The sequence below is a fragment of the Callithrix jacchus genome, chromosome 14 (assembly GCF_049354715.1).
Source record: "Callithrix jacchus isolate 240 chromosome 14, calJac240_pri, whole genome shotgun sequence".
Lineage (NCBI taxonomy): Eukaryota > Metazoa > Chordata > Mammalia > Primates > Cebidae > Callithrix > Callithrix jacchus.
The window spans coordinates 58957877-58975604 of NC_133515.1; the positions used below are offsets into that span (position 1 = coordinate 58957877).

A 17728-nucleotide genomic window follows, 5' to 3' on the forward strand; every position below is an offset into this window, starting at 1 on the left:
TTGTATTTTAGTAGAGACTGGGTTTCACCATGTTGGCCAGACTGGTCTTGGACTCCTGACCTTGTTACGCCTCGGCCTCCCAAAGTGCTGAGATTATAGGTATGAGCCACTGTGCCCGGCCTATAGTCTTTTTGTTTGTTTGAAGCAGGATCTTGCTCAGTTGTCCTGGCTGGAGTTCAGTAACCTGATCTTGGCCCACTGCAACCTCTGCCTCCCAGGCACAAGTGATCCTCCCATCTCAGCCTCCCAAGTAACTGAGACTACAGGCACAAGCTACCACACCTGAATAATTTTTGTATTTTTTATAGGAATTTTGCTATGTCAGGCTAATTTTTGTATTTTCTGTAGAGATGGGATCTTGCCATGTTGCCCAGTCTGGTCTCCAACTTGTGAGGTCAAATGATCTGCATGCCTCAGCCTCCCAAAGTGCTGGGATTACAGGCATGAGCCACCACACCTGGCCCTCTTAGTATAATTGAGGGCATACTGTTGTATCGTAAAATGAGTATCTGCGTGTGAAGACTCACTCCTATAATCCCAGCACTTTGAGATGCCAAGGTAGGATTGCTTGAGCTTAAAAATTTGAGATCAGCTGGGCAACGTAGTGAGGCCCTGTCCTTACAAAAAATGTAAAAACAAATTAGCTGAGTATGGTCCAAGTTGCTTGGGAGCCTGAGATGGGAGGATTGTTTGAGCCTAAGAGATGGGGACTGTAGTGAGCCATGATTGCACCACTGCACCCCAGACTGGGTAACAGAGTGAGACCCCGTCCCAAGAAAAAAAAAATGAATAAAATAAAATAAATAAGGGATGCAGGTAATTGCTCTAAGTAATTTCCTCCATGGAAGATTTAATAGTACAATTTCATGATTACTATCTGAATTAGAGTACTTAATCCTGTTATTCACAAAGGTAAGTAACCTACTGGGAGAGGATAAGATGCTCAATCTTGTTGAGTAGTCTTTTATTTTCAGTGTTACATTTGGTAAATGATGAGTAAAGTATTTTTATAGATAATTTTAAGTCAACACTTGGAAAACTATGCAAAGTTTGACATCCATTGCTGTTAATATGGCTGACTAGAAGTAGAGATAGACCCTCCTATTGGGGAAAAACACTATGTAATATATTTTTAAAAAATCTTTCTAAAAGCATTAGAAAGTCAAAATCAGGACAAAATCTAACAGAAGACAAAAGATAAGCAGAGCACTAAAACTGCTTTGGCCCTGAGAACATTTTTTAAAAAACGAATGACCATAATTTTCAGTTTTTACTATTGCATACAGAATAAAAAGCAAAGCCCAGGATCACTTCACATGATACAGTCTTTTGGGAAACACTCACCATATAAAGCTAGGATGGTAAAAGGCTATATATGCCATCATAGGCTAAACCAGGGGTAAACTTCTCCACCCCTGGGACTGCAAGGAAAATTGCCCTTTACTGAGCTGATTGCTGATGGGTACACAGTTTATTTTGGGAGCAATGAAACGTTCTGGAATTAGTGGTTGTAGTTGTACAACTACACTAAAAAATTACTTGAATTATATATACTTTACAAGAATGATTCTTAAGGTGTTAACTGTATCTCAGTAAAGCTATTATAAAAAGATACAGAGGACACAGTGAGAAGGTCATATTATTATGTCTAATCACAGCTCTACAATGAAAAGAATGTGGGAAACAGATAATATTTGAAGAAATAATGGCTGTGAGTTTTCTGGAACTGCCGAACAATACTGATTCACAGATTCAACAAACCCAAAGAATCCCAAGCATGGCAAATACTAGGAAATACTCAGCGAGGTTCATTTTAGTGAAGTTGTCAAAAATAGAGAACATAAAAGTAGCATAGACAGGAGCAACAATTAGATACCTTCTTATCCATGGGGTAACATGTATTAGAACTTCATTCCTTTTTATGGCTGAATAATACTCCATTGTATGTATATACTATATACTATATTTCGTTTATCAATTCATCTGTTTTTGGACACTTGGATTGTTTCCATTTTGAATGACACTCTGAAAATTCATGTACAAGTATCTGCTTTCAGTTTCTTTTGAAAGTCTGCTTATTTTTAACATACCTTCCATTTATAAGCACAAATTTATTTAGAGTAAAGCCAGTGGATATTTTGTTTCCACAGTCCTTTCATAAATCCTGCAAGCTCTTACTCTGAGCCATCAATAGTTGCCAAGAATGCTATATAATAGTCAGAAGCAGCCAGCAGTTATCTACTGACAAACTTGTTTTTAATTTGCCAAAAACCCTGTGACATTTATATATTGACAAAAATTCTCTTCCTGATCAAATTTTACTCAGGCTCCCCTGAACCCTTTTCAACTAGGCCTGACTTTCAGACTTCCACATTCATCTCTGCACCATTCAGTTTTAGCAAGAATCCTGTGAAGTTTAGTCAGAACCCCCCATCCTTGATACGCGATCCCCCAGTCACCCTCCAGGTGATGTCTAGTTACTGTGGCCTGCCTTCAGCAAGAATCCTGGTAGGTCAATTTATCCAGAATCTCTCTATTCTGATGTTTCCATTTAGTAATTTGTCATGCACTGACCCCACCCTGCTCTTTAGCTATAAATTCATACTCGCCCATGTTGCCTTCAGACTGAGTCCAATCATTCTCCATTGTAGTAGTTCCTATCCCTATCACCATGGCCCCTGCTGTAAAAAGTCTTCCTTACCATACTTTAACAAGTGTCATAAATAATTTTTCTGTAAGTGTGTATTTTAATATGTTATTTCTCCCTTGGGCCAACATAACTAGGAAGAAAACTTCAAATAATGCTTAAGAGAAGTTTATACTACTTTTTGGTCTTTAAAATTTCCATTTCTGGATAAACTTTGTTTTATCTCAGTATAATGCTTTCCTTCCTCTAGCTCTAGGATCAGAATTACTGTAGTGGGCTGAATAACGATTCTCAAAGACCTCAGACCCTAATCCCTGGAACCCCTAAATGTTAACCTTATTTGGAAAAAGGGTCTCTGTAGATGTGATTAAAGATTTTGAGACTGGGCGTGGTGTCTCATGCCTGTAATCTCAGCACTTTGGGAGGCCAAGGTGGGTGGATCACCTGAGGTCATAAGTTCAAGTCCAGCCTGGCCAACATGGTAAAACCCCATCTTTTAAAAAATTAATTAATTAATTAATTAAAAAGATTTTGAGATAGGGAGATTATAAAAATAAGCCCTAAATACAATCATAAATGTCCTAATAAGAGGGAAACAGGAGCTTTGCTACCGGGAGAAGAGAAGGCAGTATGACCATAGAGGCAGAGGCTAAAGAGATGAAGTCAGAATGCTTGCAGCCCCAAGGCTGGAAAAGCCAAGGAACAGATTCTGAAGGAGGCGTGCCTCTGCCAACACTTTGATTTTGGTCCAGTGATACTGGTTTTGAATTTCTACCTTCCAGAATTGTAAGAGAATACATTTCTGTTGTTTGAAGTCATCAAGGTAGTGGCAATTTGTTACAATTGCCACAGCAAAGTAATATAATTACTTACCAAAATAATTTTCAAATTAGAAAAGTAATTTTCTACTAAAGAGAATAGATAGATAGCATTTTGTGGTCATATTATGATGATTAGCGTGACTTTCCAATATGGTTCAGAGTCATAGTATGAGATTTTATCGATGCTCAGAAAGAAAATTGTTCCTCATTTGTTAGGCTAGGTAACTTTTTCAGGGCATTGCACCTAGTCTATAATGCTTCAAAATAATGTAACAATTTAACGTGTTTTACTTTAGATTTTGTGGTTCAAGAATCAAGTTAGTTGAAAGACATAATGAAGGCTTTCTGTTTTCTAGAATGAGGATTATTGAAAATAATTCCTCAAAGATTCAATCTCAAATACATGAAATCAAGCAGCATAGGGCAGAGTATGACACGAAAGAAGCAAAATATTGTACTTTCTCCAAAGATCCTTCAAAACCTATTCCAGGTAGTATTTTCTTTACAATATTTAAGAGAAATCGTATTTCCAAATTTTACCTAAGCCACGCATTAATATAAATGTGCATCTGATATGTGTGCATCTTGAAAGTGTGTGTTGTACACATAATTTTAGTCAGGACCCTAGGTGGATTCAAGGGAATGGAAAAATAAACTGTAAAAGATTGAATTTAAGTCAGCTGGGTTATATAAAGTATAATGCAGTGGCTCCTGAAATGTGGTTCCCGTATCAAAGTCAGCATCACCTAAAGTCGTCTTAGAAATGCAAATTCATGGATCCTGTCAGATCAGAGACTTAACTGTGTCAGAAACTCAATGGGTGAAGTTCAGCAGTGTCTTAACTAATCCTTAAGGTGTTTTTTTTTCTTTTTCTTTTCTTTTCTTTCTTTTTTTTTTTTTGAGACCCAGTCTCTCTCAGTCACCCAGGCTGGAGTGTGGTGGCACGATCTTGCCTCACAGCAACCTCCATCTCCAGGGTTCAAATGACTTTCATGCCCTAGCCTTCCGAGTAGCTGGGATTACAAGCATGAGCAACCATGCCCAGCTAATTTTTGTGTTTTTAGTAGAGATGGGGTTTCGCCATGTTGGCCAGACTTGTCCCAAATTCTTGGGCTCTAGCAATCCACCCACCTCAGCCTCCCAAAGTGCTGGGATTACAGGCATGAGCTACTGTGCCTGGCTGCTTCAGGTTTTTTGGATGCACTTTAAAGTTTGAGAACCCCTGGTGTAATATAAGGAAAACTGTAGTGTATTAAGTTCTGGTGGATGTTGTTGATACTTGTTGATGTCAGCATTCTCTGCTTCCACATCTTCAGTATAATACTGTTACCACATTTTAAGAAATTGTAGTATGTCCTGGAATTCATCTAGGATAGTGAGAGGTTTTTACAATGAGTGGATAGAGGAATTACAAATATTTATCTGGGAAAAAGAAGGATTTTGAGAATAGATAATGGTATTCCAAACTTCTAAAAATTTTGGCTAGTGTTTATTCTGAGGCAGGATTAATAGGTAGAAATTTTAGGAAGCCAGATTTGGTCTCGGTGAAAGAAGCTATGATCTGAAGTAATGAGCTATGCTATGCTAGAGGATTTCAACTGAGGTTGAATAATCGTCTTGTGTTTCATAAAAGTAGGCACTAGATTCACTTTCCTTCTTTCTTCTTTTTTTTTTTTTTTTTGAGATGGAGTCTCGCTCTGTTGCCTAGGCTGGAATGCAACGGCATGATCTCAGCTCACTGCAACCTCTGCCTCCTGGGTTCAAGCAATTCTTCTGCCTCAGCCTCCCAAGTAGCTGGGATTACAGGTGCCCACCACCATACCTGACTAATTTTTGTATTTTTAGTAGAAATGGGGTTTCACCATATTGGCCAGGCTGGTCTCAAACTCCTGACCTTGGGATCCTCCCTCCTTGGCCTTCCAAAGTGCTGGGATTACAGGCATGAGCCACTGCGCCTGGCCTAGATTCACTTTCAAATATAAAATTGTGACTAGCAAGTGACAAATAAGATACATATTAATAAGTACAGTATAACTGACAAATCGACTAAGTGCTGAGAAGATTGAGGGTAAGGGACTAGTTAAAATCAAGTAGCATCAATCCAGGAAAGTTTTTGGAGGAGGAGTATTTTGTGGTATGTCCTAAAGTCAACAATTGGCCCAAATGAGAAAGAAAGATGTTCAGGGATGGGCACAGTGGCTCACACCTGTTATCCTAGCACTTTGGGATGCTGAGTTGTGAGGATCTCTTGAGCCCAGGAGTTTGAGATCAACCTGGACCAACACTGTAAGAGCCTCTTTCTCTCTCTGTTTTTGTTTTTTTTTTTTTTTTAAAGAAGGCATTTGAAGAGAGATAGTTATGAATAATAAGTAGAGGGGACTGTGAGAGAGAGAGGACTGAAGCTTTAGATGGCATTTACATTTTGTGTTGATAATTATAAACTGATTACTCTGAGGTTAGCTATAATAGAGTAATGGGAGATTTGTTTAGAGAGAAATCTGTTGACAAATCCTGAATTGTTAGGCAGAAGCTCTTGGTGTTATTGAGTTACAGTGATATTTAGGGGTCTTCAGGCTGTGTTAATGAATCACTAAAAATATTGTTTTGAGATGCTAAGGTTTGTGTGTTCTCAGACAGTCTTCACTGAATCTTCATTGACAATCTTTAAAACAGCTAACCTGAGGCCAGGTGTGGTGGCTAACGTCTGTAATCCCAACACTTTGGGAGGCTGAGGTGGGTGAATCACCTGAGGTCAGGAGTTTGAGACCAGCCTGGCCAACATAGTGAAACGCTGTCTCTATTAAAAATACAAAAATTAGCCAGGCATGGTGGCAGGCGCCTGTAGTCCCAGCTACTCAGGAGGCTGAGGCAGGAGAATTGCTTGAACCTGGGAGGTGGAGGTTGAAGTGAGCTGAGATCGCACAACTGCATTCCAGCCTGGGAGACAGAGTGAGACTCCAACTCAAAAAAAATAAAAAGTAAAAAAATAAATAAATAAACGGCTAGCCTGGCCTGGCACAGTGGCTCACACCTATAATCCCAGCACTTTGGGAGGCTGAAGTGGGCAGATTGCTTGAGCCCAGGAGTTTAAGACTAGCCTGGGCAACATAGCAAGACCCTGTCTCTATTATAGTCAATCCATCAATCAGTCAACCAACCAACCAACCTGCTAGCCATTTACAAGTTTGTGCTAAGTTTACATATGTTCAATAAGCTGCAAGTACATACTATGGTTTCTAAATGGTTTCTTAACACAGTGAACTATCTCGGTAAGATTTGCTCTTTGAACACAGGAGTCCCACACATGGCTTGGACTGCTTGATTTGTTCCCTTTTCCCATAGGCATGACTGTCCAGGAATCCGTCAATCTAGATGCTCTCACTGAATACATGAAACATCTTGAAGATAAATATGCAGAAATTAAACAAGCTATGTTGTTAAAATATGTACCAGCTCAGAGGAAGGCTGATTTAGATGAAGAAATGATTGTGTTAGTAAAACGGCGAGATGTAGCTGAAAATCTGAACAAAAAATTACAGTTTAGGTATGGAAGTTGATTATGTTTTTAAAGTTTGGAGCTTTTATTTGTATTTATTCTAATATTCCACCATTTGATTTTAGGCTCAGTATATTACTGATTTTTTTTATCTTTATAGTCATCAAAGACTGCAGATAATTTCACAGGCACTTAATTCATGGATAAAATCTGACATGAGCATCCCATTTCAAGATTTTGTGGAGCAAATTCAGAAAACCATATGTTTACGAGGTAGATTCTCTATAGTTTTAAATTAGTATGGATAATGGAAGATAATTTTTTCCCCTTGAAAGTTAGAATGGGGTTTTCTTAGGCTGAATTTAAAGAAAGCAAAAACATACTTCAGCTAGTTCCCTGTTACCCTGTGGGTTTCTTCCTTCAACAGCTAACAGGTAGTTAGTGAGCCAAAGACAGAATGCCTGAAAATGTACCTCAAGATAAAGAGGGAAGGGACAGGGAGGCCACTAAGTTTCGGAAGAGGTTGATGCTGTTAGGAACCATAGCAATAAGTTGTTGGTATTAAACACATGTATGTTTATTATTTGTTGATAAGTAACCTTAAATATCTTTCAGTGGTACTTCCAATATTTACAGGTGACCAAGTCATTGCTGAAGAATTACTGGAAGATGATCCACACAGGGCAAAAGAAGCTGAAATGACACTTCACTACATTGAAAGGCAAATATTTTTAAAGCTTTACTTTTCCATGTTAAAGTGACCATATTTACTGTTTATTTTGTATTTTGGCTCATCAAAATAAGTCATAGTCTCTACGTTTCTTATCTTTATGAATTAGAAAACAAGCTAGAATTATATTTTTTCATAGATTCTTTGTGAAAAAAATATTCAATTGGGAATCTGGGAGATTCTTCAGAGGAGATAAGAGGATTATAATGTTGATATGTTTTATTTATACAGGTTAAGCATTCCTAATCCAAAAATTTGAGATCTGAAATGCTCTAAAATCTGAAAAATTCTGGGCACTGACATGAGATAGCAATACCTCTGTTTTCTGATGGATCAATGTACACAAACTTTGTTTCATGCACAAACTTATTAGAAATTTTGTATAAAATTACCTTCAGGCTATGTGTATATGGTGTATATGAACCATAAATTTTGTGTTTAGATTTGGGTCCCATCCTCAAGATACCTCATTATGTATATGCATATATTGCAAAATATGAAAAAATCCAAAATCCAAAACACTTCTGGTCTCAAACATTTAGGATAAGGGAAACTCAACCTGTATTTTTCTTAAATTTCCTAGCTATCAACCTGATGTTACAAAATGGTTTTGAGAATGTCTTCCTTGCTGAAACCGTATTTGGAGAGGAAAAAAAAATTTTCTTCCTGATTCAGATGATTCTAGCCAATTCAGTCCTTTCTTATTATTTCTATCCCATAACTTATTAAGAAGGCATATTTCTCCCTAATAGTTAAGTTATTATACATGGTATATAATAGAAGATTAAAGAGATCTGAGACTATATTCTTTTTTATACTTTTACTTTTTATCAAATATTTCAAGTATACATAAAAATACGAGAGTAACATTAACCAAATGAACACCCATGTGTCAACTGTTTACCAGCTTTGCAAAGAATTAACATATTGCCGCATTTACTTCAGCTCTTTTTATAGAAGTTTGTTGATATCCCGCTGTGTATCATCCCTCCTATCTTCAATCCCTTTTCCCTCCCTTTTTCCCCACATAGCTGCTCCCCTGGTGTTTAACATGCCCTTACATTTTTAAACATTTGTAATATATAGTAAGACTTATTCTTTTTCTTTTTCTTTTTTTTTTTTTAATTTTTTATTGGATTTTAGGTTTTGGGGTACATGAGCAGAGCATGCAAGACAGTTGCGTAGGAACACACATGGCAGTGTGCTTTTCTTTCCTTCTCCCCTTCACCCACATTTGGCATTTCTCCCCAGGCTATCCCTCCCCACCACCCCCTCCCACTGGCCCTCCCCTTTTCCCCCCAATAGACTCCAGTGTTTAGTACTCCCCTTTCTGTGTCCATGTGTTCTCATTTTTCATCACCCACCTATGAGTGAGAATATGCGGTCTTTCATTTTCTGTTCTTGTGTCAGTTTGCTGAGGATGATGTTCTCCAGATTCATCCATGTCCCTACAAACGACACGAACTCATCATTTCTGATTGCTGCATAATATTCCATGGTGTATATGTGCCACATTTTTCCAATCCAGTCTATTATCAATGGGCATTTGGGTTGATTCCAGGTCTTTGCTATTGTAAACAGTGCTGCAATGAACATTCGTGTACATGTGTCCTTATAGTAGAACGATTTATAGTCTTTTGGATATATACCCAGTAATGGGATTGCTGGGTCAAATGGAATTTCTATTTCTAAGGCCTTGAGGAATCGCCACACTGTCTTCCACAATGGTTGAACTAATTTACACTCCCACCAACAGTGTAAAAGTGTTCCTTTTTCTCCACATCCTCTCCAGCATCTGTTGTCTCCAGATTTTTTAATGATCGCCATTCTAACTGGCGTGAGATGGTATCTCAATGTGGTTTTGATTTGCATCTCTCTGATGACCAGTGACGATGAGCACTTTTTCTTATGACTGTTGGCCTCATATATGTCTTCTTTCGTAAAGTGTCTGTTCATATCCTTTGCCCACTTTTGAATGGGCTTGTTTGTTTTTTTCCTGTAAATCCGTTTGAGTTCTTTGTAAATTCTGGATATCAGCCCTTTGTCAGATGGGTAAACTGCAAAAATTTTTTCCCATTCTGTTGGTTGCCGATCCACTCTAGTGACTGTTTCTTTTGCCGTGCAGAAGCTGTGGAGTTTCATTAGGTCCCATTTGTCTATTTTGGCTTTTGTTGCCAATGCTTTTGGTGTTTTGTTCATGAAGTCCTTGCCTACTCCTATGTCCTGGATAGTTTTGCCTAGATTTCCTTCTAGGGTTTTTATGGTGCCAGGTCTTATGTTTAAGTCTTTAATCCATCTAGAGTTAATTTTAGTGTAAGGTGTCAGGAAGGGGTCCAGTTTCTGCTTTCTGCACATGGCTAGCCAGTTTTCCCAACACCATTTGTTAAACATGGAATCCTTGCCCCATTGCTTGTTTTTGTCAGGTTTATCAAAGATTGTATAGTTGTATGTATGTTGTGTTGCCTCCGGTGCCTCTGTTTTGTTCCATTGGTCTATATCTCTGTTTTGGTACCAGTACCATGCTGTTTTGATTACTGTAGCCTTGTAGTATAGTTTGAAATCCGGTAGTGTGATGCCCCCCGCTGTGTTCTTTTTGCTTAGAATTGACTTGGCTATGCGGGCTCTCTTTTGGTTCCATATGAAGTTCATGGTGGTTTTTTCCAGTTCTGTGAAGAAAGTCAATGGTAGCTTGATGGGGATAGCGTTGATTCTGTAAATTACTTTGGGCAGTATAGCCATTTTCACGATATTAATTCTTCCTAACCATGAACATGGAATGTTTCTCCATCTGTTTGTGTCCTCTCTGATTTCGTTGAGCAGTGGTTTGTAGTTCTCCTTGAAGAGGTCCCTTACGTTCCTTGTGAGTTGTATTCCAAGGTATTTTATTCTTTTTGTAGCAATTGCGAATGGCAGTTCGCTCTTGATTTGGCTTTCTTTAAGTCTGTCATTGGCGTAGACGAATGCTTGTGATTTTTGCACATTGATTTTATATCCTGAGACTTTGCTGAAGTTGTTTATCAGTTTCAGGAGTTTTTGGGCTGAGGCAATGGGGTCTTCTAGGTATACTATCATGTCGTCTGCAAATAGAGACAATTTGGCTTCCACCTTTCCTATTTGAATACCCTTTATTTCTCTTTCTTGCCTGATTGCTCTGGCTAGAACTTCCAGTACTATATTGAATAGGAGTGGTGAGAGAGGGCATCCTTGTCTAGTGCCAGATTTCAAAGGGAATGCTTCCAGTTTTTGCCCATTCAGTATGATATTGGCTGTTGGTTTGTCATAAATAGCTTTTATTACTTTGAGATACGTTCCATCGATACCGAGTTTATTGAGGGTTTTTAGCATAAAGGGCTGTTGAATTTTGTCAAATTCCTTCTCTGCGTCAATTGAGATAATCATGTGGTTTTTGTTTTTGGTTCTGTTTATGTGGTGAATTACGTTGATAGACTTGCGTATGTTGAACCAGCCTTGCATCCCTGGGATGAATCCTACTTGATCATGATGAATAAGTGTTTTGATTTGCTGTTGCAGTCGGCTTGCCAATATTTTATTGAAGATTTCTGCATCTATGTTCATCATGGATATTGGCCTGAAGGTTTCTTTTCTCGTTGGGTCTCTGCCGGATTTTGGTATCAGGATGATGTTGGTCTCATAAAATGATTTGGGAAGGACTCCCTCTTTTTGGATTGTTTGAAATAGTTTTAGAAGGAATGGTACCAGCTCCTCCTTGTGTGTCTGGTAGAATTCGGCTGTGAACCCGTCTGGACCTGGGCTTTTTTTGTGTGGTAGGCTCTTAATTGCTGCCTCGACTTCTGACCTTGTTATTGGTCTATTCATAGTTTCAGCTTCCTCCTGGTTTAGGCTTGGGAGGACACAGGAGTCCAGGAATTTATCCATTTCTTCCAGGTTTACTAGTTTATGTACATATAGTTGTTTGTAATATTCTCTGATGATGGTTTGAATTTCTGTGGAATCTGTGGTGATTTCCCCTTTATCATTTTTTATTGCATCTATTTGGTTGTTCTCTCTTTTCTTTTTAATCAATCTGGCTAGTGGTCTGTCTATTTTGTTGATCTTTTAAAAAAACCAGCTCTTGGATTTATTGATTTTTTGAAGGGTTTTTCGTGTCTCAATCTCCTTCAGCTCTGCTCTGATCTTAGTTATTTCTTGTCTTCTGCTGGGTTTTGAGTTTTTTTGATCTTGCTCCTCTAGCTCTTTCAATTTTGACGATAGGGTGTCAATTTTGGATCTCTCCATTCTCCTCATATGGGCTCTTATTGCTATATACTTTCCTCTAGAGACTGCTTTAAATGTGTCCCAGAGGTTCTGGCATGTTGTGTCTTCGTTCTCATTGGTTTCGAAGAACTTCTTTATTTCTGACTTCATTTCATTGTTTACCCAGTCAACATTCAAGAGCCAGTTGTTCAGTTTCCATGAAGCTGTGTGGTTCTGGGTTGGTTTCTGTATTCTGAGTTGTAACTTGATTGCATTATGGTCTGAGAGGCTGTTTGTTATGATTTCAATTGTTTTGCATTTGTTGAGCAGTGCTTTACTTCCAATTATGTGGTCAATTTTTGAGTAGGTGTGATGTGGTGCTGAGAAAAATGTATATTCTGTGGATTTGGGGTGGAGAGTTCTGTAAATGTCTATCAGGTTTGCTTGTTTCAGGTCTGAGTTCAAGCCCTGGGTATCCTTGTTGATTTTCTGTCTGGTTGATCTGTCTAATATTGACAGTGGAGTGTTAAAGTCTCCCACTATTATTGTGTGGGAGTCTAAGTCTCTTTGTAAGTCATTAAGAACTTGCCTTATGTATCTGGGTGCTCCTGCATTGGGTCCATATATGTTTAGGATCGTTAGCTCTTCTTGTTTTATCGATCCTTTTACCATTATGTAATGGCCTTCTTTGTCTCTTTTGATCTTTGTTGCTTTAAAGTCTATTTTATCAGAGATGAGAATTGCAACTCCTGCTTTTTTTTTGCTCTCCATTTGCTTGGTAAATCTTTCTCCATCCCTTTATTTTGAGCCTTTGTGTATCCTTGCATGTGAGATGGGTTTCCTGGATACAGCACACTGATGGGTTTTGGATTTTTATCCAATTTGCCAGTCTGTGTCTTTTGATTGGTGCATTTAGTCCATTTACATTTAGGGTTAATATTGTTATGTGTGAATTTGATACTGCCATTTTGATGCTAAGTGGCTGTTTTGCCTGTTGGTTGTTGTAGGTTCTTCATTATGCTGATGCTCTTTAACTTTTAGTGTGATTTTGGAATGGCTGGTACTGGTTGTTCCTTTCTATGTGTAGTGCCTCTTTCAGGAGCTCTTGTAAAGCAGGCCTGGTGGTGACAAAATCTCTGAGTACTTGCTTGTTCGCAAAGGATTTTATTTTTCCTTCACTTCTGAAGCTCAGTTTGGCTGGATATGAAATTCTGGGTTGAAAGTTCTTTTCTTTAAGAATGCTGAATATTGGCCCCCACTCTCTTCTGGCTTGTAGTGTTTCTGCCAAGAGATCTGCTGTGAGTCTGATGGGCTTCCCTTTGTGGGTAACTCGACCTTTCTCTCTGGCTGCCCTTAGTATTCTCTCCTTTATTTCAACCTTGTTGAATCTGACGATTATGTGCCTTGGGGTTGCTCTTCTTGCAGAATGTCTTTGTGGTGTTCTCTGTATTTCCTGCATTTGAGTGTTGGGCTGTCTTGCTATGTGGGGGAAGTTTTCCTGGATGATGTCCTGAAGAGTATTTTCCAGCTTGGATTCATTCTCTTCGTCCCCTTCTGGTACACCTATCAAACGTAGGTTAGGTCTTTTCACATAGTCCCACATTTCTTGGAGACTTTGTTCATTCCTTTTTGCGCTTTTTTCTCTGATCTTGGTTTCTCGTTAAATTTTATTGAGTTGGTCTTCGACTTCAGATAGTCTTTCTTCTGCTTGGTCAATTCGGCTATTGAAACTTGTGCATGCTTCGCGAAGTTCTCATCTTGTGTTTTTCAGCTCCTTTAATTCATTCATATTCCTCTCTAAGTTATCCATTCTTGTTATCATTTCCTCATATCTTTTTTTAAGTTCCTTAGTTTCTCTGCATTGATTTAATACATGTTCTTTTAGCTCACAAAAGTTTCTCATTATCCACCTTCTGAAGTCTAATTTCGTCATTTCGTCACAGTCATTCTCCGTCCAGCTTTGCTCCCTTGCTGGTGAGGAGTTTTGGTCCTTTCTAGGAGGCGAGGTGTTCTGGTTTCGGGTGTTTTCCTCCTTTTTTCGCTGGTTTCTTCCCATCTTTGTGGGTTTATCCGCTTGTCGTCTGCGTAGTTGCTGACTTTTCGATTGGGTCTCTGAGTGGACACCCAGATTGTTGATGATGAAGTATTTCTGTTACTTGGTTTTCCTTCTACCAGCCTAGCCCCTTCGCTGTACGACTGCTGAGGTCCCCTCCAGGCCCTGCTTGTCTGGGGTGCACCTCTAGCAGCTGTGGCACAGTGAGGGATGCTACTCGTTTCTTTTTCTGCTATCTTTGTCCCAGGATGATGCCTGCCAAATGTCAGTCTTTTGGATATAGAGGGGTCAGGGAGCTGCTTGAGGAGACAGTCTGTACTTTTTTGGAGCTCAATTGCTGAGCTGTGAGCTCTGTTGTTCATTCAGGGCTGTTAGGCTGCTATGTTTGATTCTGCTGCAACAGAGCTCATTAAAAAAAACCCTTTTTTTCTCAAATGCTCTGTGTTGGGGGGTTCGGGCTTTATTTTTCGATGTCCGTTGAGGTGTCCTGCCCAGCTAGAAGGCAGACTAGCCACTGTTTGGCTGCCGAGCCTCCGCCCTGCTGTTGTGTGATTCGCCCTGTTCCTGCAGGCTCCGCTGTGGTCTCCTCCACGCCCTGCGGCGGAGTCTCTTCCTTGTAGCGTGTTGCCTCGGCAACAGCAGGCTGCGTCAGCAGTGGGCGTGTATCTCAGCAGGGACAGGTTGCCTCGGCAACGGCTGGCTGCGTCAGCAATGGGCGTGTATCTCAGTTGGGGCGGGTTGCCTCGGTAGTGGTGGACGCCCCCCCCCCAGAGCGTCTCGGACCGTCTGCTCAGGATAGTTTGAAATAGCGGTTTTGTTCGTCCCACTGGGTATCCCAAACGATCTGTCCCTGCAATCCCCTGGGCTGGCCGACTGTCCAAGTCTCGTTCAGTCTCAAGTCCAGCCCTCTCAAGTCTCAGGTTGCCAGTTCAACAGGGCACCCGGACAAGCGCACCCTGTGGGGATTGCTGGGTAGGGCCGGCCACCGCCGCCCCGGCTGCCGGCTTCGCCAGGCAGACCTACTGCCTGGCGTCCCGTGTCTTTTTTATACTTGGGAGTTTCCCCGTTCTGTGGGCAACAAAGATCAGTCTGGAAATGCAGCTCCGACTCACCTGTTTGCGGATTCAACGAGAGCTCCAATCCTGGGTTGTTCTCACAGCGCCATCTTGAGTCCTCCCCAGGACTTATTCTTTAAGAGGTTAATTCATAGGCTATGAGGCTTATCTGTAATGTACATATGTAATATTCCTGGTCTTATATGTTGAACAGTTTTTAGCTGTTATTTCAGTTGTTGGTATGGTAAAAAAGAGGGGGGTAAAGATAATTTTGGAGAGGGCAAAAAAGTTTGTGTTATTTCCTTGTACTCTAAGGCTTCTCTAAGTCTAACAGTTTGATATGAGAGAAAAACCCTTGTTGAAATAGAAATTTTTATGTATTTTGTTTAATATTACTTTAGTGGGTTTTCCCCCTGGGGTTCCACATTTGTTTGCAACACTAAGTGACTTCTGTTTGTCATATTTTTATTAATTGTGAGGTAAGGACTGATTTGAAGATCTTTTGCCATAGGAAGAGGAGTAGAGGCTTAAGTTATCGTAACTATTATCTTTCCTTCTTGTGTTAATCTTTGATTGGGAACCTGTTGCCTGGCAGAACAACATAGGCTTCTGAATGCCAAGGACACCTCTTGTTCTCCAATTTGGCAACTTTTGTGTTCAATTAATATTTCCTCAAGGCAGTGTTTCTAAGCAGATTGCCCTTCTTTCCCCTGATACCAGTACTTTTTCATGTAGAGATGCTATGAAGGAAAAAAATTTGAGTTAATAATAATTTCAAGTTCTATTCTCTATGGCTCGCTGTAAGTGCTATAGGAATAAAGTATAGGATCATGTTCAAAGTCAGCTAGCAATTGAGAGTTTTATTCTGAGACTTAAAAAAAAGCCAACAGAATATTAGAGAAATATTTCAAAGAACATCTTATAGAGTGAATGATTCTAATTATAGTTTATTAGAATTCCTTTTTGTTTTTCCATATCATTATGCCACTATATTTAGTATGTATTAAACATTTCTAATCCGTTTTTTCTTTTTCTTTGTGTCATTATAATGCATTTTAAAACGTGATGGCTATAGATTTAATGAATTAATCTCACTTGGTGAATATGAAAAGGCAGCTAGTTATGCAGCCAACAGTCCGAGAAGAATTCTTCGAAACATTGGTACAGTGAACACGTTTAAGGGTAAGTATTTCTCTCTGAACCTTATATATGCATGCACATTTACTACTTTTTCTCTCATAGAATGGATAAAGCACTAAACTGGGAGACTAAAGGTCTAGGCTCCAGACCAATCTCTACCATTTACTCGGTTTGCTTATCAGTAATACTAAGGGGTTTGATTAGATTTCCTAAATTGTATTATGAACAATTTTAAGTATATAGAAAAGTACGGAGAAACATTAACATCCATGTAATCACTCTTATGATTTAATAAATGTTAATGTTTTGTCAAATTTGCTCCACATTCCTTTAAAACCAGCTTTCTTATGGTAAAATTGTCATAATACAACAAATTGTACATATTAAAGTATTTGGTAAGGTTTTTTTTATTTTGAGACAGTTTCACTCTTGTTGCTCAGGTTAGAGTTCAGTGTTCATTCTTGGCTCACTGCAACCACAACCTCCGCCTCCCGGGTTCAAGCAATTCTCCCCCAGCCCTGCCTCCCAAGTACCTGGGACTACAGGTGTATACCACCATGCTCAGCTAATTTTTTAATATTTTTAGTAGAGATGGGGTTTCACCATGTTGGCCTCGAACTCCTGACCTCAGGTGACCCTCCTTTTTTGGCTTCCCATAGCGCCTGGCCCAATTTGGTAAGTTTTGACATATGTATACAACCATGAGATTATCACTCAAAAGTTCCCTCATGCCGCTCTGTATCCCTCTCTTCCCACTACTTCCTAGTTCTCTCACCCTTTTCTCTCCCACAGCCTCTCCTTCCCCCAGTCTGCAGGCAAACCACTAGTGTGCTTTCAGTCACAATAGATTAGTTTGCATCTAGAGTTTTATTCAAATCGAATCATACAGTAAGTATTCTTTTTGACTGACTTCTTGCACTCAGCATAATTATTTTGAAATTTATGTTGTTGGATCTATCCAGTAGTTCATTTCTTTTTATTGATGAGTAGTATCCCATTGTATGAATACGAGTCCTTTATCAGATATGTGCCTCTGACTGGTCCAGTTATTCCAGGACAATTCATTAAGAAGATTTTCTTTACTGAATTGCCTTTGTATCTTTGTTGAAAATCAGTTATCCATATATGTGTGGGTCATTTCTGTTTCACTGTTCTCTTCATTTGTCTGGATAGAAATACCACACTGTCTTCAATACACACACACACACACACACACACACACACAGTAGCTTGAACCTGTAATCCCAGCACTTTGGAAGGGGTGTGTGTGTGTGTGTGTGTGTGTGTGTATAAATATTAGCTTTATATTAAGTCTTGAAATCAGATAGTGTGAATCTTCAAATGCTGTTCTTTATCAAATTTGATTTGGCTATTCTAGAGCTTTTGTATTTCTGTACAGTTTTTTTTTTTTGAGACAGAATCTCACTCTGTCACCCAGGCTGGAGTGCAGTGGCACTATTCCAGCTTACTACAACCTCCACTTCCTGGGTTCAAGCGATTTATCTGCCTCAGCCTCCCAAGTAGCTGGGATTACAAGTGCACGCCACCATGCCCAGCTAATTTTGTATTTT

At 39.4% G+C, this 17728-nt stretch overlaps 1 protein-coding gene across 12 annotated transcripts in view; it reads left to right on the forward strand.

Annotated features, from left to right (window-relative positions):
• Positions 1-17728, forward strand: part of CLHC1 (clathrin heavy chain linker domain containing 1) — a 78828-nt gene that overhangs the window by 15306 nt on the left and 45794 nt on the right. For 6 of the 12 annotated variants that reach the window (XM_035272550.3, XM_035272548.3, XM_035272554.3 and 3 more), the window contains exons 4-8: positions 3825-3958; positions 6811-7012; positions 7125-7237; positions 7601-7685; positions 16093-16199. In XM_035272550.3, coding sequence (XP_035128441.3) covers positions 3825-3958; positions 6811-7012; positions 7125-7237; positions 7601-7685; positions 16093-16199 — 641 coding nt within the window. The remainder of the gene's footprint in view (positions 1-3824; positions 3959-6810; positions 7013-7124; positions 7238-7600; positions 7686-16092; positions 16200-17728) is intronic. The other 6 variants (XM_078349334.1, XM_078349333.1, XM_078349337.1 and 3 more) reach the window with 1 other exon arrangement.